Genomic DNA, 24,315 nt, shown 5'->3' on the forward strand with positions numbered 1-24,315 from the left:
ACAATCGTACAAAAACGATTTGGTGAGAATTTTCCAGAAACAAAAGTTATCCGTGATGGAATTCAAGCGTGATAGTGTGATTTCAACGTCAAGGAATTGGACGAAAAAAACAGCAATATCAGCAGAAATGGTTCGAAAAGTAAAGAAGCGACTTGATCGAAACCCGCGTCGCAGTGGCCGCAAAATGGTTCGTAAGCTTTTTTCGGCAAATATTCAATATCGCAATATTCCATTCGGCAAATATTGAAATTAAAAAAGTGCAAGAACTTACACCGCAACAGAAAGAAAATAGACTCAAAAGAGCTAAAGAGTTGCTTTCCTGTCCGATGAAAGAACATTTGTTGTCCAGCATTTTGTAAACAAACAAAATGATCGTGTTTACTTCCCAAAGAGGTCAGCACATTCGGTTGGCAACCAGAACTCAAGCTCTGTTCATGGTGATGGTGTGAGCCGCCATAACAGCCGATGGTCACTCTCCGCTCGTATTAATCGGCCGTTGCATCAGAATAAATGCCGAATATTATCGCGGAAATATTCTGGAGAGTTTTTTAAAGCCTTGGTCACGCAAACATTTTGGCCGCAGACCTTGAACATTCCAACAGGACTCAGCACCATTGCACTCAGCACGCGACACCCAAGAATGGTTACAAAATAAAATTCCTCGCTTCATTTCCAGCTCACAATGACCGCAAAAATCTCCGGATACCAATCCGTTAAACTACTGTGTCTGGAATATTTTGGAAAGAAAGTTGGCACTAAAAAATACCAAAGTGTCGATCACCTCAAGCAAGTGCTTCGCCGGGAATAGGCCAAAACATGGCAGAGCCACATGCGGGCGGCGTTTGACGGTTTCATTGGTCGTTTGAAGGCCATAATTCATGCCAAAGGTGACCAATTCGAACAAATCTAAACTTATTCTAAAATTTGATGTTATTTCCGACATTTTTGCTTTCATTCAGTAAAGTTTACAAAAAAATTTAAAAATTATTGCGTTTGACTTTGTTGCCGTTTTTTATCTCACCCTGTATATACTTTCTGATGTCTAAAATTATTATTTCGATGAGTTATAAACGGAATGACGAACTTAATATACCCTCCATACCATATTTGGGGAGGGTATAAAATGTATGCTCTAATATAAATTAACTGGCGTTTAGGTTAGGTTTGGAGTTTTGATGTATTCTGAGACTTGTGGTAGTAGTTGCTGACAAATAATTTTATTAAATATTTTGACTTACTATCCCATTTAAAGGGAGTTTTTAGCAGATTTTCAATGAAAATACAAAAAACTCCCTCGTGGAGTCACCTCATTTTATCGTTATCAGTAATATTGCCGATGAAACCATGAACCCAAAATGTAAGAGTTTTAAGGATTCTCAATTCGAAAATGCGGAAAGGAAACGGCGACACATTTGGCTTCTACTTTTGTCCCCACTTTCATAACCTAAATGCACATTTTGTCAGTATTTAAAAATAACACACGCACACTATTTTTTTGTTTTTAAATTCGTAATTGGATTTTTCTCCAAATAAATCTCAATTGTATTCACATTGGCCATTGACTTTTTGCTCCGGCATTTGAACGAATAAGCACTTTTATGCTAACCACAAAACTCTAAAACGATCAAAAGCTTAGCAGATGTACACAAGTGGGTGTGTGTGCGTGCATATGTATGTGTGCCTAACCCCTGCCAATCTCCCACCACTCATACCGAATAGTTTTTAACAGGATTTGTATTTTTGCAGTTTTTAATGTTTTATCCTTTTGGCTGAGATTGGATGGCAGGCAGCATATGTTGCGGCTAAAACTAAAACCTGTTATGAAATATTGGCAATACGATGAAATTGATTCATACACGAATAGCTTACACATGCCGGCACACACCTACATACATACATATACATATATACGTGCATATGCATGTATGCATGTTACATATTCCACTTGAACAAAATTGCCTTTGTCACAGAACGGCTGCATATTCTCTCGATGTTGCCAATAAAATTGAGTCATGTTGTCGGAATTACAAATTTGTTTGTTTTTGAAAACAAACTACAAAAATATTTGCGGTCAATGTATTTGGGTTAATACCGACTTGGCCAACAGGTTGATAAAAATATGAAAAAAATATTACAACAAAATGAAATGTGTTTGCCAAACCGAAAACATATAATAACACAAAGAAAATATATAACATATTCGAAAATATTTTTAGAACAGCATGTGGAAGACATCTTTGGTTGTTTTTCAACCACAAAGAAAATACCGATCATCTAGAAAAATAAAAGCAAGTTTTCCTTTTTTCAACCTTTAAAACTATCTTCATGAAGTTTCAAAAAAGGGGTGCATGTAAACACTTGATTTTGTAAATTTAGTGCGAATTCAAAACCAGTAAGGAAAGGTCAAAAGTCGAATGGGCCAACTATATGACACCCTACACCGCTATGCGTACTTAGTAGAGATCCCGTAATAGAAAAAAAAAATATATTGGGAATTTATGTGAAGTAAATCATACCAACCTGCATCATATGACTTCCATAAGAATTATATTAAAAAAATATTTATTGAAGCAACAGATATACCGGACCGAGTTTCACCAAATGGTAAGATTCAGTGGAATATAAAAAAATCTATCCAATTTGGGTTGATATTACATCTATGGTGGGCAGTAAACGTAAAATCCGATAATGATGTATATCAAAGGTATGTAAAAATCTGAAATGATCTCGATGGCAAAGGTGTTTTCGAGCTGTATCTGATGTCCCGTATCAAATATTATTATAACACAAAATCGGTTGAAACATAGATATGGAAGCCATAGCTATATCTGAACCGATTTTCACCAAAAATTAGAAGTACTTGCTTTTGGGCAGAATTCCGTCGGAAGTGTCAAACTTCAGTCCTTTTGGGCTGATATTAGCCATTTGGTGCACAATAAACCTTAAATTGGATAAAAAAATATATAAAAAATTAGGCACTTTTTTCCGAGCTATATTTGTTATCTGGTATCAAAGGTCATTGTTGTGGAGTCCATATTATGCGTGTAAGGGACTTAAAACCCCAAATCTGATTATATATATATATATATATATATATATATATATATATATATATATATATATATATATATATATATATATATATATATATATATATATATATATATATATATGGTTAAGACCTATTTTCACCAAATTTGAAGTACTTTCTTCTCGACTGAATTCGGTCGAATGTGCCAAAAATTCGGGCCGAAATCGGTTGAAGATATTTATGGGAGCTATATCTAAAACCGATTTTCACCAATTTTAATAGGGTTCGTCCTTAGGCCAAACAAATATTGTTTGGAAATTTTCATCTCAATCGAATAATAAATGCGACCCGTATTTTGTTCACAAAAATACATAGACAGACGGACTGACAAGCATAAACCAACTCAGAAAGTCATTCTATGAAGACCCTCAAAAGTAACTATGGGTCTATTTCGCTACCTTCTCCATGTTACAAGCAAATCCACAAAGACATAATATCCTTACCACTATGTGGTGTTCACAGTTTTGTATGTACTAAACATCCTAGCAAAGAAATGTTCATATAAGACCAAGTTTTGTTATGGATTCCCATAAAACGGTACCTCCCATGGTACAATGAAGGGAGGTACCGTTTTATGGGCAGAACTACCATATGATTTCAATTTTTTTATTTTCTTGGCTTAATATGTCATCTTTATTTGTTTATGTCTGTGTTTTCTTTTCAAAAATAAAAAAATTGTTCAGAAAATATTCAAATTCGGGTGTTTTCAAAATTATTATTTCATCGTATGCATCGACAAACACTAGAGTTTTTGTAGCGAAATAATCCTTTAGAGATATATAGAACATGGTTTTGAAAAGAAGTGTTGACCTTTCATTCAGTTTTCGCGGTTTTCAATTATTTGTTCAAAATAAATGCAACAAGTTGTTTGATTTTGTTTTTGTTTTGATACTATTTCTGACATTACAAGCCAAACAGGTAGACCTCTATACTTGCAATTTTTTCAAAGTTGACCTACCTTCTCTTCATTGTACCATGGTACCTCCCAATATTTGGTATTTGAAATAATTTCAAAGTTGGTATTTCTTGTCTACCTCCGCTGTCAGATAATTGCCTTCAGAAATCCACATTTTCGTATAGCCCTCACAATATTGTTCAACTAAAAGATTTCAAACTAGCAAGTACCCAATACTTTGTCAGCAAATTACATACAAAATTAAATAGCCAATTCCAAAATTTAGTGCCATTCGCACTTTTCTTACAAATATAGGCCACATTTCCAAACCACCACCAAATTATAAATACACTTACTATTAGTTAACTAAATATCAAATTTCATCAATTTATCTCTATCCCTGCACTCTATACCAAATACAGTGCCATTCATTGAATTATAGTACAGTTTTCCGAAACCACATCCATATATTCAGGCTCCACATGAAAAACGACCTAATACCAAATTTCACTTTTCAAGCACTATCTGTGCACCCAATACGAAATTGTACCAGATATAGTACTATTTAGCACTTTTCTTTCACTTGTTGTGTACATTTCCAAAACCACATCTTTATCACAAACCTACCACCAACAGGGTCCACAATACAAAACTTAAACATTTCTGCTTCATCTGTTCAGCCTAAGCTAAACTGTGCCGGATTTAGTACCATTTATCAAACTTACATTTTTAGCTCCATCCGTTCACATATGTTCGAAGTTTTGTACCAATTTAGAACTTTTCGTAACATGAAAGTTCTAATTTCAAAAATCTTGCACTCCATCAGTCACTCTTATTCCAAATTTCAGAATTCTAGCTCCCTTAATCCAATAAAAAGTATTCAATTTTTAGTACATCTTAGTACTTTTCGTACGAATTTCCTAAAACCTAGCCTTATTACACACCTATACACGAATACTGACTCTCGTGCAAAATGCCAGCTGTTTTGTCAGGGCGTTGATTCTCAATCAGTCAATTATTTCACGTCTCTTTTTATACCCTACACCAGAAGGTGGTCAGGGTATTATGTATTTGTGGATTTGTTTGTAACATAGGGAAGTAAGTGAGATAAACCCATAGTTCCTGTTGATGATCTGCATAATACTACTCATACTTTGAGTCTATTTATAAATGTCCCTCCTTCCGTATGTTTATGTATTTTTGTAAACAAGGTTCAGGTCGTACTTTTTATCCGATTCAAATGTTATCCTCATGATTGATGATTAATTTGGCGAACGAATTTTCGCCCGATTTTCTTTTTTACTGTGCTGCAAATGTGTGATATTAGCCAAATTGGATTGAATTTGCCACGTACGATAAATTGAGCCTAGAAATATGTATGTTGAATTTGGTGGATATCGGTTCAAATATAGCTATAGCTTCCATATATATTGTTCCACTATGTTAAATTTGGTGAAAATCGGTTCAGAAATAGCCATAGCTCCCATATATATTATTCATCCGATTTGTTATTTTTTCCTCCACAGCTGAAGTATGTACTCCGTAACAACAATTCGGTGAATTACATCAGATAGAGATCAGAAATACCTTTGCCAAAATTTATCGTGATCACTTCAGATTTGGATATAGCTCCCATAGATAAATATTTACTCCATTTCAAATTTATTGTACACCAAATGCTTAATATAACCCCAATTAATGGATTTTGGCACGGCGAACGAATACAGCTTGGAAGAAACTGTATCAAAAATCGGTTAAGATATGGCTATAGGTCCCATATAAATGTTTCATCCGATTTGTTATGTTTGTCCCTCACATCCATAAAATGATCTACACAACAACGATTTTTGGTTTTTTGAATTTTTGGCGATATCTGGCTAACAAATACAGCATAAAAAATTCTATAGATATCGGTTCAGTTTTGGATATAGCTCCCATAAATATCTTCATCTGATATCAAGTTTTTTCTGCCTATAAGGCGTAATATCAGTAAAAATTGAATAGATTTTGATGAATACCAGTTCAGACACAAATGTCTTCGTCATATTCAGTAGAAATTAAGAGGAGAATACTTCTCCCATACATTAGTTGCTTTCGGATTAAAATTATAGCTGCTACCCATTCAAAAACGATCATATTTGGTATTATTTGGTATATTCTCATAAATTCCTCATAAAAACGTTTATTTCTTATGTACAGGGTGAGATAAAAAACTGCAACAAAGTCAAATGCCATAGTTTTAACATTTTTTTAATTTTATTGAATGACAGAAAAAATGTCGAAAATAGCATCAAATTTTTAAATAAGTTTAGATTTGATTGAAATGGTCAACTTTGGCACGAATTATGGCCTTCATGCGGCCGAATGTTGCTCTGCGGTATGAAATGAAGCGAGGAACCTCATTTTGTAACCATTCTTGGGTGGCGCATGCTGAGTGCGATGGTGTGCTGGTGGTTCCTGTTGGAATGTCCAAGGTCTGCGGCCAAAATGTTTGGGTGCCCAAGGCTTTAATACACCCTCCAGAATATTTTCGCAACAATATTCGGCATTTATTCTGATGCCACGGTCGATTGATTCGAGCGGAGAGCGACCATCAGCTGTTATGGCGACCCACACCATCCCCATGGCCGGCGCTTGAGTTCTGGTGGCCAAACGAAGGTGCACATTTTCAGCTGACCTCTTTCGCAAGTAAACACGATCATTTTGTTTTTTTACAAACTGCTGGTCAACGAATGTTTTCTCATCGGAGAAAATCAAATTCGGCAGTTCACCAATTTTTGGAATTGCAATGGCTTTAGCCCGAGCTCATTTTTCAATATTTGCCGAATAAAATATTGCACCACTGCGATGCGGGTTTCGATCAAGCCACTTCATTACTTTTCGAACCATATCTGCTGATGTTGCTGTTTTCTTCCGTCCACTTTCTTGACGTCGGGCTCCTCTACCAGTATCACGGTAACGAGCGATGGTACGAGACACAAAAGACTTATTCACACTTGGATTAGATTGCTCTAGCGATATTCACTTGTTGTTTTCCAGCCAAATATAAAGAAATCACAATATCACGCTTGAATTCCATCACGAATAACTTTTTTTCTGGAAAATTCTCACCAAAATTCTTTTGTACGCTTGTAAACAATATAATGGTCTGTCACTGGAATAATTTTAACAGCTGTCGGACGAGTGGCTTAGAAATGACAGGAGTCTGAAGTTGGTTGCAGTTTTTTCATCTCACCCTGCATATAGCTCTACTAAATATGCAAAATGGTGTGGGGTATCCTAAAGTCGGCCCGTCCGTCTTTTGGCCTTTCTTTACTTGTTTTGCTTGACTACTTGTTATTTTTGAAGAAGCGTACTTATTTGTTTTGCTGCATACTGTATTCAATGTTTACAGTTCGTATTTTTACCATGGCAATCACAGCAAATCGAAAAAATAACAAACAATGCATAAAAATAAATATTTTCAATGAAAACTTGGAATTATTCACACAAGGAATATTTACAAGAAATAGCACAATTAAATGGCGCTAACTGTCTCGTAAGTATTTTTTTTTCTTAAATGTTTATAATTGGTTAATGACTGATCTCAATATCTCCTTGCGAAATGCAGATGGACCTCTTTTGGCATTCCCAAAAGTCTGGTCAATGTTGGCACTGAAGCAGTCTGCCTGTTGTGCGATAACATTTTATGTTTCAGCGATTTGAATACAAAGAAAATAAGCTACTACAAGGCAGAAAGTCCAAGCCAGGGCCTAAGCATATCAACGATGACGGGGCATAATCGTTTTGCCCTTGTAGCCTTTTCAGAGGTAGTACTACGCCCTTCCATTCACATTGTGCAGTATCCCCAGTTTACCAAATATGCTGTATTCACCAGTAAGTGTGTGTGTGTTTGAAAATTACCATTGCAAATACTCCCTAAATCATTATTTGTTTTTCAGCTAACGACATCGTAACATTTGTCGATTTACGTTTCACTGAATACGATTTGCTCGTGGCCCTATCGGGTTATCCCCACTACACGATTTGTATTTGGAATTTTCGTACCGGTCAATTGCTGTGTCAAGTGACAACAATGAAAGAATCGTTGTCCTACTCGCTGTTATGCTCTGGCCATCACATACCACAAATTGTTCAATATTCCGAATGGAATCATCAATTAATGATTTGGGAAACGTGTCACTCGGCTACCGATGTAAATTTACATGAAATCTCCCACATTACCTTGACAAACGAATATGCTTTGAGTAATTCTCTATCGATGTGCTTTGCAGAGGATAATAATTTATATATTGTCGATAATTTTGGTGCAGTCTCAATGGTGAGTATGAATTCGGGAGACCGAATCCATTGAAAATATAGAACGTATTATAAAATTTGGAACTGACCGAATGGGAACAGCAAATTGTCCGCGATTTCTGAGTGGGCCTTACAAAAAATTCACGTGCTGTCATAGAAATACTTATACTATTGTATTTGTGTTCATGGCTCGAAATTGGTCAACAGGAGAAAATGTAAATTCCCGAGCCCTTCCCAACCATGTCACGAATAAATCCTTAAATAAGTCTTCGTAACCCAAATATAATATTGACGTATTCAGGTTATAAATCTATATTAATAAAAGAGTAAAGTAATTGACTGACTGACTCACTTAATGATTCATCAGCGCCCAGACGAAACGGCCGAAGCTAGAATTTTGAAGTTTTGGGTGAGGGTCACTCTTGGCCCGAGGGGTCAGATAAGGCTGGGTTTTTTAGAAATTCGTACTGACTCGCTTAACGATTCATCAGCGCTCAGACGAAACGACCGAAGCTAGAAGTTTAAAATTTTGGGTGAGGGTCACTCTTGGTACGAAGGGGTCAGATAAGGCTGGGTTTTTTTATAAATTCGTACTTGAACGAGTTGGAAGTGTGTACGAAAAGTACTAAATTTAGTACAATTTGAATCCCAAAAATTGAAAAAACATTACTGACGGAGTAAAGGATTGGGATATGGAGGAAGTTTTCGAAATTTTGACTTAGGTGCACGAGAAGTACTAAATGTGCACGAAAAATACAATATAAATTTTGGTTGAACCGGTAGAGTTGAAATTTAGAAATAGAACCAGTAAAGAAAGTCGTAAAGTCGGGCGTGCCAACTTTATGATACCCTACAATACTTTGCTAATTTAGTAAAGCTCCGCTTACATATTAAAAGTTTTTATGGGAGAATTCAATCATACACGCTATGGTTATAATTTTAATTTAGAGTTCAAAAGACTTCGGACTTCTATTGCACATTTGATATATATATCCAGGAGCTATATCCAAATCTGAACCGAACTTGATTTCTGAGCTGTATTTCATATATTTCCCTGAATATCGTTGTTACGGAGTGCATATTACGGCTGTTGGTAAGAAATATAATAAATCGGATGAACAATATATATGAGAGCTATAGCTATATCTGAACCGATCTGAACCAAATTTGACATACTAGCTTCTAGACTCAATTCGGTCGTAAGTGCCTACTTTCATCTCATTTGGACAAATATTAGACGTTTGGTGCACAATAAAATGTAAATCGGACGAAGTTATATATGGGAGATATATACAAATCGGAACCGATCTCGATAAAATTTAGCAAAGGTATTTCTGAGCTGTATTTGATGTATTTCCCCAAATATTGGTGTTACAGAGTGCATATTACGGCAGCGGAAGACTAAAATATGAAATCGGATGAACAATATATATTGGAGCTATAGCTATATCTGAAAATTGCCATACTTATTCTCAGGCCTAATTTGGTCGTATGTATTTTATACTATGCGGACTGATATTACACGTTTGGTGCACAATAAAAGGCAAATCGGACGAAGATATATGTGGGAGTTATATCTAAATTTTTACCGATTATCTCCAATTTCAATAGGGTTCGACAAATGATTTGTGCAAAATTTCATCTGGATCGGGTAATAAATGCGAACTATACTTTGTTCACAAAAATACATGGACAGACGGATGGACGGAGATGCCTAAATCAACTCAGAAAGTGATTCTATGCAGATCATCAAAAGGAACTATGGGTCTATCTCGTTTCCTTTTGCCTGTTACAAACAATTGCACAAGGACATAATATCCTGACCATTTTGTGGTGTATGGTATAATTACTATTGCATTCTACGACGCAGGAATATGATAGTTTTGGAAATTTGTACTTATGTGTACTAAATGGTACTAAATTTGGTACAATGTATATCTTGGGTGAACCGATAGGGTTGGATTATATTGGACTTTACCATGTAGGTAGTTATGAAAATTTGTACTTGAGTGTAATAATTGGTAATAGATTACCTACAATTTGGTTTGGGCGAACCAAGAGACCTGGTATCCTTAAAATAGGAAAAAAGATTGCTGTTGGATTATAGGATTGTGGTATATACGAAGCTTTGGAAATTCGTACTTATGTGTACTAAATAGTACTAAACTTGGAACAATTAAGATTTGGGTGAACCGATAGGGCTGGAATCCCGAAATAAAATTTCTATTGGATTGTATAATGCAGGTTGTTAGGAAATATGTACAAATTGGAGTTGTGGTGAACCGATAGAGCTGGAATTCTAAAATTGGAAATAACATGTATGGGATTGTATGATTGAGGCATGAAAATTTGCAGTGTAGGATTAGGGTATGTAGGAAGTTTTGGAAATTCGAACTTTGGGTTTGTGTGAACCGATTGGGCTGTAGTCATGAAATTTAAAATAAAATTACTGTTGGAGTATCAGATTAGGGTAAGTAGGAACTTTTAGAAATTCATACTTAAGTGTACTAAACGGTACAATATTTGATACAATATAATATTGAGTGAACAGATTGTGCTTGAAATCTGAAATTTGGTATTAGGGTCGCTGTTTATGTGAAGGTGAAATGTGTACAAATTGTACGAAAAGTGTTGAAGTGTTTCTTGTCGGGTAAAGGGATGGAGATTAAGGTCTGAAATTAGTTATGTAGATTACATATTGGTATCTGTGTTTGAGATTTGGCGGTAGTTTGTAAATGCGTCCATTATTTGTAAGAAAAATACGAAATGGTACTAAACTTGGTATTGGGTGAAGGAATAGAACCGGAATCCTTAAATTTGATATTTAGGTCTCTGTTGGTATCTGGAATTGAGATATGGAGGTGGTTTGGAAAATGTGTGCTATATATGTACGAAAAATACAAAGTAGTACAAATTTTGATATTAGCTGAAATATGAAATATGATATTAGCTGAAATAACTGTTGGTATCTGAGGTTGAGATTTAGGAGGGGTTTCAAAATGCGCACTTTAGTAGTTCTTAGTACTTTCTACACTTGATATTAGGTGAAGAGACTGAGCTTATACCGTTACATTTTACTTTACGATAACTGTATTGAAATATCGAACTGCTGGAATAAGATATATAACGGCTTTGCAATGAGTGCTAAAATTGTACGAAACCATTAAGTGGTATTATTTTTGAATCACTATTGGAGTCTAAGATTGAGAGTTGTAGATTGTTTTGGATATGCGTACTAAATATCATTAAATTTAGTATTGGGTGAAGGGATAGAGTTAACATTTTGAAATTTAATATTGAGGTCACTGTTGTTTTCTTGGGTTGAAATAGTTTTCGATCCTGATATGGTTTTAGTGATATCCTCCTCGGCAAACTTTAAAACAAAAGATTTTGAAGGCTATTTGATATAAAGTAAACAAGTAAAAAAACATTAAGTTCGGCCGGACCAAACTTTTAATACCCTCCACCTTAGGGTAAAGGAAACATTAGAAGAAATGTGGCAAAAACCATTAAAATGCCGAATATCGGGAGGTGCCGTTATATGGGGGCTATACCAAATCGTGGACCTACACGTGCAATGTTTCGCCAAAGGAGCTAGAACCCATTATGACCTAGAAAAACCAATTTTCAGACAAATCCGTGAAAAAATGTGGCAAAAATAATCAAATTACCGAATATTGCGAGGTACCATTATCTGGGATCTATACGTGGATAAACGTGGACCTATACATACAATGTTTCGCCACACGAACTAGGACCCATTATGACCCACAAGTACCAATTTTTAGACAAATCAGTGAAAAAATGTGGCAAAAACCATCAAAATACCGAATATCCGGAGGTACCGTTATATAGGGAATATACCAGAACGTGGACCGATATATCTCATTTTCAATACCAACCATCCTAGACACAATACAAATTGCTCTGCTAAATTTTGGCGCTCTACGTCAAATAATGTGGGCTGTATCGTGATTTCAACAGACAGACAGACGGACATCGTTAAATCGACTTAAAATTTTATGCTGATTGTGAAGATATATACTTTATGGGGTCTACGACGGACTTATGGGGTCTAACGAAATGACAAAGTTAATATACCCTCCTTTCCAAGGTGGAGGGTATAAAAATTGAATAATTTTTGAAACCTTGAAAGTCTAAAAATTTAGTATGAAAAGACGTTTCTGTAAAATAGAACAAATTGTGAATTTTACGTTAAGTTCGCGTGTGATTCATGAATATTCACAATGTTGACCCTTTGTGGAGGCGTGATCCGATATACACCATCTTCACAGTAGATCTTGGGTTAATAATATTATTTTAATATGGGTAATTTGGAGTTATAATTATTCCGAATTTTTTATAGGAGTTATAATTATTCCGAATTTTGACGATTTGTGGGGGAGGTTCTTCATAGAGTAGGCCTATATTGGCAATTTTCGATCCTGACCTAACACTGATGTAAATATTAGGAATTGCAAATTTGAAGCGAATTCGGAGTATCATTTCTCTTTCTGTGCAGTAAAATACATTTTTTTTTTTTTTTTTTTTTTTTGAAAGTGGACCAATATTGCCCATTTCCGAACCAAGTTTACCAAGTACCAAGTTTGGACGAAATCGGATACTTCCTTCGAGAGTTATCGTACGCACCAGCCAGGATTTGGTTCAAAGAGACCTAGGATCTAAAACCGTTATTTCGATGAAGCATGTTTTGGCAATATCAAATGATATATACCCTTTCTATCCATATGGCTGAGGGTATAAAAATATTCATCAATGAGGAAATCATAGCAACAGGAATGTAGGGTCGACAAGTGAATTGAAGACAAAGCATTTTACTGCATATCAATGATGAACAAAATATTGAGCAAGACCGTACTGGCGATAATCTGTTTTTGCCTATTATACCCTATTGTTTCAAATTTGTTATTTAAAAGTCAATTCTCTTAGAAGACTGAGAGGTAAAATGTATATTGGTTTATTTCCCCGCAGCCACTTGTTAATTTTGATATCAAACAAAACTTTCTTGAAACTTTGATTAATTTAAGAATTAAATTTTTGTTCCTCAGGTACAAATTGCCCAATTTTTCCTGAAACCTCAATGGTGCATAGAACCTGGCGATGAAACAACTCCAGGACCCAAACCATATCAGCTCTGCAGTCATAGACAAGGTCTACTGATCTACAGCAGCAACGCCGTTTACCATATAAAGAAGAAAATTAATGTGTGGACGACAGAATGGCTTATTACCGATCCATTGAACGAGGGTATTTTCAAAATGATTTCCAATACAAATGGTGAGATATTTGTCTCAGCGCATGTGGGAAATCTTTATCAAATTGATACCTCCACCGATCAACCTGTGTTGCAGGATTTTTACACTTTTAATCAAAATGCTTTCGATTTTGTAATTTTAAAAGCCGTTAAAGAGGAATGCCTTCTACAGCTGACCCATGGCAGTACTTTGAGAGCTCTCGATATGGGAAAAATAAATATTTTCTCCGAATTGGAAATCCCAAATGCCAATACAATGGCGGATCACAATGTGGGGCCGTATGTGATAGTGGGTACCACTATGGGAAAATTGCATTTTATCAATTATGCCAATGTCCAGGAACCCCAAGAGGTGGGAGTCATAGAAACGGAGAATGGTTATGATGTAGCGGGAATACAATCTGTGGATGATCTGGCTTTATATCACAACATTTACTATGAATTTTATTTGGTTAAAGCTGATTTCCTGGAAAATAAATTTTTCGAAGTGGCTCCGCTTGTAAAAATTCCAGAAGCAATAAATGTTTGTAAATTCTTTTTGGGCGAAGACCAACGATGCTTTATTTTCATAAATCGAGATGATGACCTTAAATTACCCCATGCCCGCGAATTGTGGACTTTCTCGTGGAATTTGAAGAAAAGAGAAATAAAACGACATGACTATGAGCTGCCACATGCATATCGTGATATAACCGATTCAATGGTGCCTATGAAGGATATTGTGGAATTTTTTGGTGTCCGTTTGGAATCCGGAATTGTTGACATTTTAAATTTTAAACCCAAAACAAATGAATTGCTTTTGTTGGCCTCAGTGCAAACTAATCATTTGTGTGATATCAATGGCATATCGGGTTCAAGAAATCTCTTGACCTGGGGCATGGATGGTACGTACATTCATTTTCGTTCGCATAAAAAATCTACGAAACCCTATGCCATTGGGCAAATGCTGCAGATCAAATATCGCCCAAGAGTGGTGAAGAAAGTCATGGAGTCCTTGAATGCCAAGTAAGTTGAAATAAAGTACGAAAATAATTAAAATTTTAAAATACAATTACAATAGTCTCGTCTGCCAAGCAAAAATGTTATATTTGATGTGTAATACGTCTCAGAAATTAAATTTCAAGAATTTGGTTTTTGAAAAGAAATAATTATAAACGGTGTTAAGACTATCTCTTCGACATTTTCATATCATCTTCAACGGAAAAAATTATATAGAGATACACCGGAACCTTTAGAAATTTGAATATCTTGCGAAATAGTCGTCTATTAAAAAAGTTAAACATTTCATTTGTATGATACATTTTGATTCCACGTGAAAGCATAAGGGTCTGTTTGATGTAAAATGCAGATTTATGGAAAATTTATTATTACCCTACGAAGCCCTTAATCTCAAAAAGTCGCTAATATTGCAAGGCGTAAAGTGGAGATTTTGAAAAGCGGTACTAAAAAGTACTAAATATTGAACTGTTAATTTCAACAAGTAAAAAAACATTAAGTGCGGCTGGGTAAAACTTTTAATACCCTCCACCTTAGGGTAAAGGAAAAATTAGAAGAAATGTGGCAAAAACAATTAAAATGCCGAATATCGGGAGGTTCCGTTATATGGGGGCTATACCAAATCGTGGACCTACACATGCAATGTTTCGCCAAAGGAGCTAGAACCCATTATGACCTAACAAAAACCAATTTTCAGACAAATCCGTGAAAAAATGTGGCAGAAATAATCAAATTACCGAATATCGGGAGGTACCGTTATATATGGGGGCTATACCAAAACGTGGACCTATAATTACAATGACTCGCCACACGAACTGGGACCCATTGTAATCTACAACTACCAAATTTCAGAGAAATTCTTGAAAAAAAATGTGTTAAAAATCATCAAAATACCGAATATTGGGAGGTACCGTTATATGGGGACTATATCAAAACGTGCACCTATACATACAATGTTTCGCCACACGAACTAAGAGCCATTATGTCCTACAAATACCAAATTTTAAACAAATCAGTGAAAAAAATGTGGCAAAAACCATCAAAATGCCGAATATCGGGAGGTACTGTTATATGGGGTCTATACGAAATCATGGACCCACACATGCAATGTTTCGCCATCGGAGCTGGAACCCATTATGACCAACAAATACCAATTTCTAGACAAATCCGTGAAAAAATATGGCAAAATCATCGAATTACCGAACATCGGGAAGCACCGTTATTGGGGATTATACCAGAACGTGGATCGATATATCTTATTTTCAATACCAACCATCCTAGTCACAATACAAATTGCTCTACGTCAAATAATGTGGGCTGTATCGTGATTTCAACAGACAGACAGTCGGACAGACGGACGGACATCGTTAAATCGATTTAGAATGTTATGCTGATTATGAATATATATACTTTATGGGGGACGAATAATTAAGGTAACATCCTTAATTTATGACATGATTTATGACAATGAATGACAAAGTTAATATACCCAAGGTGGAGGGTATAAAAATCTGAAACTTGGTATCCAGTTTGGTCTAATGGAAGTAAAATGCTCTGAACAATTCGATATCAAGAGTCTTAAGGGCTAAGTACATAAGAAGCTTGAAGTCATGGCACGGCCTATTTTGTGACATTTCACAAAGGAATTACAGAGCCGCACTAAAAGCCTGCCTTCGTTTTTCATTATAATTTGGCATTAATATGCCTAGCCATGACTTCAAGCTTTTTATGTATTTGCAGCCTTACTTTTTCGGTTCTTATGAGGTACCAAAATTTCTAAATGTGTTGTTAAAGTGCAAAATTTGTTAAATTAGGCCTAGAAAAAGCTTCTGGTGTGAAAAATTCAAAAATGGTGAATATAACGGAATTTCTACAAAAAGAGAAACCCACTCATCCGACAGCTGTTAAAATTATTCCAGTGACAGCTCATTATATTGTTTACAAGCGTACGAAAGCATTTTGGTAACAATTTTCCAGAAAAAAAGTTATTCGTGATGGAATTCAAGCGTGATAGTGTGATTTCTTTATATTTCGCTGGAAAACCACAAGTGGTTATCGTTAGAGCACTCCAGCATTTAAATGTAAATAAATCTTTTGTGTCTCGTACCTTCGCTCATTACCGTGATACTAGTAGCGTAGCCCCACGTCAATGGCTCGAAAAGTAAAGAAGCGACTAGATCGAAACCCGCGTCGCAGTGGCTGAAAAATGGTTCGTGACCTGAACATATCGCAATGATCCATTCGGCAAATATTGCAAAACGAGCTCGGAGTAAAGGCATTGAAAATCCAAAAAGTGCAAAAACTTACACCGCAGCTGAAAGAAAATAGACTCAAAAGAGCTGAGGAGTTGCTTCGCTTGGCCGAAAGTGGTGAACTGCCGAATTTGGTTTCCTCTGATGAGAAAACATTCGTTGTCCAGCAGTTTGTAAGCCAACAAAATGATCTTGTTTTCTTGCCAAAGAGGTCAGCTGAAAATATGCACCTTCGGTTGGCCACCAGAACTGAAGCGCCTGACATGGTGATGGTGTGGGCCGCCATAACAGCCGATGGTCGCTCTCCGCTAGTATTAATCGACCGTGGCATCAGAATAAATGACGAATATTATAGAGAAAATATTCTGGAGGGTGGGCACGCAAACATTTTAGCCGCAATCCTTGGACATTCCAACAGGACTAAGCACCATCGCACTCAGCACGCGACACCCAAGAATGGTTACAAAATGAGGTTCCTCGCTTCATTTCCAGCGCACAGTGGCCACCAAAATCTCCGGATACCAATCCGTTGAACTACTGTGTCTGGAGTATTTTGGAAAGCAAGGTTGGCACTAAAAAATATCAAAGTGTCGATAACCTCGAGTAAGCGCTTCGCCGGAAATGGGCCAAAATACCGCAGATCAACATTTGGGCAGCGTATGGCGGTTTCGTTGGCCATAATTCCTGCTAAAGGTGACCAATTCGAACAAATCTAAACTTATTTTAAAATTTGATGCTAAATCCGACATTTTTTGGTTTCATTCGATAAAATTTAAAAACATGTAAGACTTATGGCGTTTGATTGTGTTACAGTTTTTTTTTTTATCTCACCCTTATATTTAGTTTTTCATTCCGTTTGTAACACCTCGAAATACACATTTTAGACCCCACAAAGTATATATATTCTTGATCAGCATAAAATTCTATGTCGATTTAGCGATGTCTGTGGAAATCACTCTAGCTTCCGAACGAATTGAAGTAGATTGATAAAATATTACTCAAATGCATATTATGTCTGCAGGTCTTTTAGTATTGAAAATGGTCCATGTAGGTCCACGTTTTGGTATAGCCCCCATATAACGGTTCCTCCCGATATTCGATATTTTGTTGATATTTGCGACAATATTCATCGGAATAGTTTCAAATTTGGTATTTGAAGTTTGAATTTGGTATTTGAAGATTCCCCGGAATTATTTCAAATTTGGTAAGTTCGTAATGGATACTACAGCCTATGACGGAAACTTGTCTGTGCATGTCCACATTTTGATATAGGCCCCATACAATGGTACCTCTCTACATTCGGTATTTTGATGATTTTAGCTACATTATTCACCGATTTTGTTTTAAGTTTCGCATTTTAATTATGTAATGGCTTATGACAAAAGTTGCCTATGCATGTCAATGTCGTAGTATAGACCCTAATATAATGGCTATATTCGGTAATTTTAAGATTTGAACAGAATTTTTAATGGATTTTATTTTTTTGAAAATTGCCCAATTCGTTCCAAACTTATAGCGTTTTTACTTGTTTTCCCTTAAATGCATAAAAATTACATTTCAATCACATTCTCTTTCCATTTTAAGATATCTGGTGTACCTCTATTCCGCTGGTGGCATCAAGGTGATGAAAGTTAATTCCTCAGCTGTTTCAATTTCGGAAAATACCTACCTCAACAACGACGTTCTTACTCTGGAACCCCAACAAGTTCAGACAATGGTGATTGAATCAATTCGCTCTGATGTCGTGGTCGAACATACACCAGAAGAAATTCATGCCAGAGATATGCTGTTGGAGCAAATCAAAGAATTTGCGAAGGAAGTTTCCGAACTAATCGATTATGATATATCGGTGACAGGTAAAACTCATGGCATTTACAAGAAATTCTGTTTACATCACTCATGGCTGGAAATGTTGTTGGGCGAGGCCCAAAAGCTCTGTGAAGTTGAAAAGAAGTCTCTCGAAGAAGCCATAGAGGATCAGTCTCGTATACGTGATTGGATACGCAATTTGATTACAAGCAATTCGAATAGTATCACCTTTAAAGTTAGGGCAATTTTTTCAAATTTTTCATTTGAAAATTATGGCATGCGGAGAAGTAATGACCAGTTTGCCAGACTTTACGATTTGTATCGTTTTTATGGTCTTGAAAATATGGATGGGGAAAATGATGATGAAGAAGAGGAGATGCTGGAACAATTGGAAGCTTCGGGTGATAATGAAAGTATTGGTAGGTCAGTGGCCAAGGTGGCAAAGAAACGGAAATATCTTTGCATACAGGGTTCAGCATATGACCACATAATTTCGGATGAATTGGCCCTGCAGGACATAGACAATGTCACAGCCAATCAAATGTATAGCCACGATGCCAAAATACGAATCCTGCTAACGGATCGCCTAAAGGAGGAATTCAATAAAAGATTTGAGGAGATACGAAAAATAAAATTCGAACTCATGGAGGCAATATTGAGCACAAATGCCACCCTAAATAAAATCTACGACAATATGAATTGCATGCTGGGCCTTCTCAAAATGGACACCTTCCAACCACCTGAACTTTCAGTGCCTGAGTGGAGCAATGATGAGTTTATTCAACGCATCATGGAGGTGGATGATTCGGAAATCAAAGCCATCAATCGACGTAAAAAGAAAGCAGAAATCACATCCGTCAAACATGGTCGTCTCCTACTGTGGTCTGTGGATTTCTGGGTTCGTTCCTTGGTCATCATGATGGATGGTGTTCTGGAAAAGCTGTGGGAGGAAGAAATCAAAAAGGAAATTCCAATTCCGGAATTTATGCTAAAGAAGGAAGTCACCGAGTATACACTGGAAGACCAAAAGGCTCTGAGAGAGTATGAAGAGAAAGTACGAATACTCACAGAAGATCGGAAAAAATATTTGAAAATTCTCACCGACAATGATACCAAGGTCAATGACATGAAATCGAATTATATTTTGAAATTGAATGAACACGTCACCCAAATGATGATTTTGAAATTGAAATATGATTTTGCCATTAAACATGTGCGTTTGCGGAATTTGAATATCAAAACTATGTATTTAAGAAGCTGCAATGGCTGAAGAGGATATCAATGTTAAGGTGAGAAAAAAATTTTAAAATCTAAATTATAGGAAAGCCTGATCTAGCTCACAGATTTCCCCAGATAGGAAAAGCTTGAGCTAGCTCACAGATTTCCCAACATAGGGAAAGCTTGAGCTAGCTCACAGATTTCCCCCATATAGGGAAAGCTTGAGCTAGCTCACAGATTTCCCCCATATAGGGAAAGCTTGAGCTAGCTCACAGATTTCCCCCATATAGGGAAAGCTTGAGCTAGCTCACAGATTTCCCCCATATAGGGAAAGCTTGAGCTAGCTCACAGATTTCCCCCATATAGGGAAAGCTTGAGCTAGCTCACAGATTTCCCCCATATAGGGAAAGCTTGAGCTAGCTCACAGATTTCCCCCATATAGGGAAAGCTTGAGCTAGCTCACAGATTTCCCCCATATAGGGAAAGCTTGAGCTAGCTCACAGATTTCCCCCATATAGGGAAAGCTTGAGCTAGCTCACAGATTTCCCCCATATAGGGAAAGCTTGAGCTAGCTCACAGATTTCCCCCATATAGGGAAAGCTTGACCTAGCTCACAGATTTCCCCCATATAGGGAAAGCTTGACCTAGCTCACAGATTTCCCCCATATAGGGAAAGCTTGACCTAGCTCACAGATTTCCCCCATATAGGGAAAGCTTGACCTAGCTCACAGATTTCCCCCATATAGGGAAAGCTTGACCTAGCTCACAGATTTCCCCCATATAGGGAAAGCTTGACCTAGCTCACAGATTTCCCCCATATAGGGAAAGCTTGAGCTAGCTCACAGATTTCCCCCATATAGGGAAAGCTTGAGCTAGCTCACAGATTTCCCCCATATAGGGAAAGCTTGAGCTAGCTCACAGATTTCCCCCATATAGGGAAAGCTTGAGCTAGCTCACAGATTTCCCCATATAGGGAAAGCTTGAGCTAGCTCACAGATTTCCCCCATATAGGGAAAGCTTGAGCTAGCTCACAGATTTCCTCCATATAGGGAAAGCTTGAGCTAGCTCACAGATTTCCCCCATATAGGGAAAGCTTGAGCTAGCTCACAGATTTCCCCCATATAGGGAAAGCTTGAGCTAGCTCTCAGATTTCCCCATATAGGAAAAGCTTGAGCTAGCCCACAGATTTCCCCCATATAGGGAAAGCTTGAGCTAACTCACAGATTTCCCCCATATAGGGAAAGCTTGAGCTAGCTCACAGATTTCCCCCATATAGGGAAAGCTTGAGCTAGCTCACAGATTTCCCCCATATAGGGAAAGCTTGAGCTAGCTCACAGATTTCCCCCATATAGGGAAAGCTTGAGCTAGCTCACAGATTTCCCCCATATAGGGAAAGCTTGAGCTAGCTCACAGATTTCCCCATATAGGGAAAGCTTGAGTTAGCTCAAGGATTTCCATGAAAGGCTAGCTCAAACCTTTCGATTTCCGATATCGTAACAAGTTCAAGCTTTCGTTGGCCTGTTTTTAAACTAATATATAGTTAACCGGAAAATATTTTTGCAGAGCCAATATCGACAAAATCAGCGAATACGTGCTGCGCTACACCAAACTCTCGGAATTCTGGAGCAAATCAGTCGAAGAACTTCGTGCCAAGGCAGAAACTCTGATGCAGCGTGATCGAGTCATAGAGCGGCAATTTAAAACCCAATACCTTAACATGATTCCGCAGCACATGGGCCCTGAAATGAACAAAATTTTCAAGAAGCGCCCTAAAATGCCACCGAAAATTCTGCACTCCACTCTCATATGTAAAGAGCTTTCGGCACGAGTCAACACCAAAGCTTTGCCTAAATATCCATTTCCATTGCCAAAAGATGTCATCGATTATTTGGATACACTGACAACTCTCGACGAAGTCGCCAATATGCCAAATGCATTGGAGTCCCGATACTGGGATCAATTGACAAAAATGCGTCGTCAAAAAGTCGAAATTGAACTGAGAATTAAGGCAGTCAACTTGCAATTGGCCGATTCAATGTCTGGAACGACCTATTTTACTAAAGAATTACAGAATTTGAAAAATACCAAAGCAGATGCCCTGCGCCAACTGCAGGAGGCCCAGGATGAATATGTGAGTATTGAGAATTAATTGGTTGACCACGTTCGGACTAGCCTCTGAAAGGATGCTTAGAAAAGTTTCGTTTGCACGGTTCTTGACTCAGTTTACCCGCAGCATTTCCAGACGGGAAGTTCTTTCTCTTTCAAAGCTTCGCATCATTCTGCTCTTCCTCTTCCCCACTTCCTGGTAAACTTTTTTCGGAACGACCAACTTTAGTGCTCGTTGCCTTTCCGGTCTTCCTGAGCGTGCGTCTCTGTAATTCAGAAAGCCTCTTTTTGAAGTGAGCTTCGCAATCCTCTGGTTCACTACCATATTGCTAAGCAACTCCTTACTAAGGATTTCAGAAAATCGGAACCGTATCGGGTTCGAAGTCGACTTTAGTTGGTAAAGAAACAGCCTGAAATTCAATTTTAGTTTTGGGCTACATATCCCTTTTAGCTTCTGCTTCAGATTCTATGGCTCTCACGCCTCTAAGAGATTTGTCACAATCACTGGATCTACAGCTCCTGCTAGTACTAGGTTATTTAGGTCCTACTTCGTAACTTTCTTTGTATTTTCAACTTCTTTATATTTGCATTCTTTTATTTTCCATTATTTTCCCCTCCACATTTTAGTTAAAATCTGTTCAAAATCAAACATTGGAGTTACGCTTAACCATGGGTCAAGTAGAGCTCAATATTATGGGTTCCATGGAGAAATTACAAAATTGTATTCTCATGCATGTGGATGATATAAATGATATCAATGCTCTGATTTTGGTAAGTCGCTCAAACGATAACCCTTCAGATATCAATCTATTGATCACAACAAATTTCAAAAAATATTTGCAGAAAGCTGGTCACATGAAGCTGAAAGCCATGCATCGTGTGGCCTTCTTCAGGCGTCAAGTAATCTACAAAGAATGGGAGCACAAAGTGGTCAGTGCGAATATAGAATATTTGAAATTTATGCTGTATGTCATCGAGAAATGCAAAGTTTCCATAGAGTTTCTGAATATTTTGAGAAATTGGGAAAAGATCAAGGCCGAGAAACAGAAAATGCTCAACACAGTTGGGCTCATTGAAAAGGCGATCGAAGATAAGCAAATTTCCTACCGACGGCAGTTGGAGAGACTGTAAGTAGTTCTCTCTTTAAAAATGAAAAATTAGTTCATAATTAAGAAATGAATTCCAGGAACTCCCAAATAGCCACCGTGCGTCAACAAATCGACGAAATGAAAAGGTCAAACAAATCCCTGAATCGTCAAATAGACGATGTCAAAGTTGCAGTGGCTTTCTCCAACTCTAATCGGGACTATCTCATTGAGGATAAGCGGCGGAGGGAACAAAATGAAAAGTAAGGTTACTTTTGGGTTTTGAATTAATTACCTACATTTTACCTTACATTTTTCTTTCTTATTAATAGAATGGAGAAACTGAAGAAGCGTAGTCAACTCATTGATACCGTGCGCCGAGATTATGCTCATATCATGGAGCTTAAGACCATTTTGGAATTGCAGCGTTTACGTACTTATCCCACATTGGGGCCAAATCCGGACCATTGCATGAAGTAGACTTTTACATGTTTTATACACAAAATACTAATATAATAATATAATAACGATAATAACGATAACTAAGTTCGGCTGGGCCGTACCACCATTTTGAACGACCTTGAATAATTTCAAAAAATCCGTCGAAAAATACCGCTGAAAAGAAAACCGTTATATGGGGGCTATACGAAGACGTTGGCCTGCATAACTATTTTATTTTTTTTATACCCTCCACCATACATAGTAGGAGGGTATATTAAGTTCGTCATTCCATTTGCAACTCATCGAAATAATCATTTTAAACCCAACAAAGTATATATATTCTTGATCAGCGTAAAATTCTAGATTTTAGCCCTGTCCGTCCGTCTGTCCGTCAGTTGTAATCACGCTACAGTGTAAACGAATTAAGATAGGAAAATTTTGCACAGATCTCTCTTTTGCATGCATGCAGGTCAAGTTCGAAGATGGGCTATATCGGTCCACGATATCGTATATCCCCCATACAACTGTACCCCCCGATATTCGGTATTTTGATGATTTTACCCATATTTTTCAACGGAATTGTCTGAAAATTCACACAAGGAGTTCCTTGTGGGTACTTTATACCTCGGCAGAGAATTATCTATATAGGTCCACGATATCGTATAGACCCCATATAACGGTACCCTCGATATTCGGTATTTTGATGATTTTAGCCACATTTTCAAATCGTATTGTCTGAAAATCCACACAAGGAGTTCTTTGTGAGCACTTTAACCCCTGAAAGGGAATTATCTATATAGGTGCGCAATATCGTATATCCCCTATATAACGGTACCCCCGATATTCAG

General features: G+C 37.0%; 1 protein-coding gene across 1 annotated transcript; it reads left to right on the top strand.

The window, feature by feature from the left end:
* The first annotated feature begins 7,507 nt into the window (after positions 1 to 7,507).
* On the top strand, positions 7,508 to 23,551 carry LOC131803628 (uncharacterized). The gene is made up of 10 exons (XM_059125056.1): positions 7,508 to 7,524; positions 7,597 to 7,862; positions 7,928 to 8,307; positions 13,355 to 14,565; positions 18,393 to 19,862; positions 21,399 to 21,966; positions 22,569 to 22,712; positions 22,785 to 23,068; positions 23,128 to 23,289; positions 23,359 to 23,551. Exons 1-10 carry the CDS (start codon positions 7,508 to 7,510, stop codon positions 23,504 to 23,506), a joined length of 4,650 nt encoding a protein of 1,549 aa, XP_058981039.1. The 3' UTR covers positions 23,507 to 23,551.
* Positions 23,552 to 24,315: the final 764 nt, after the last annotated feature.

This window comes from Musca domestica, unplaced genomic scaffold, assembly GCF_030504385.1.
Source record: "Musca domestica strain aabys unplaced genomic scaffold, Musca_domestica.polishedcontigs.V.1.1 31, whole genome shotgun sequence".
Taxonomy (NCBI): Eukaryota; Metazoa; Arthropoda; class Insecta; order Diptera; family Muscidae; genus Musca; species Musca domestica.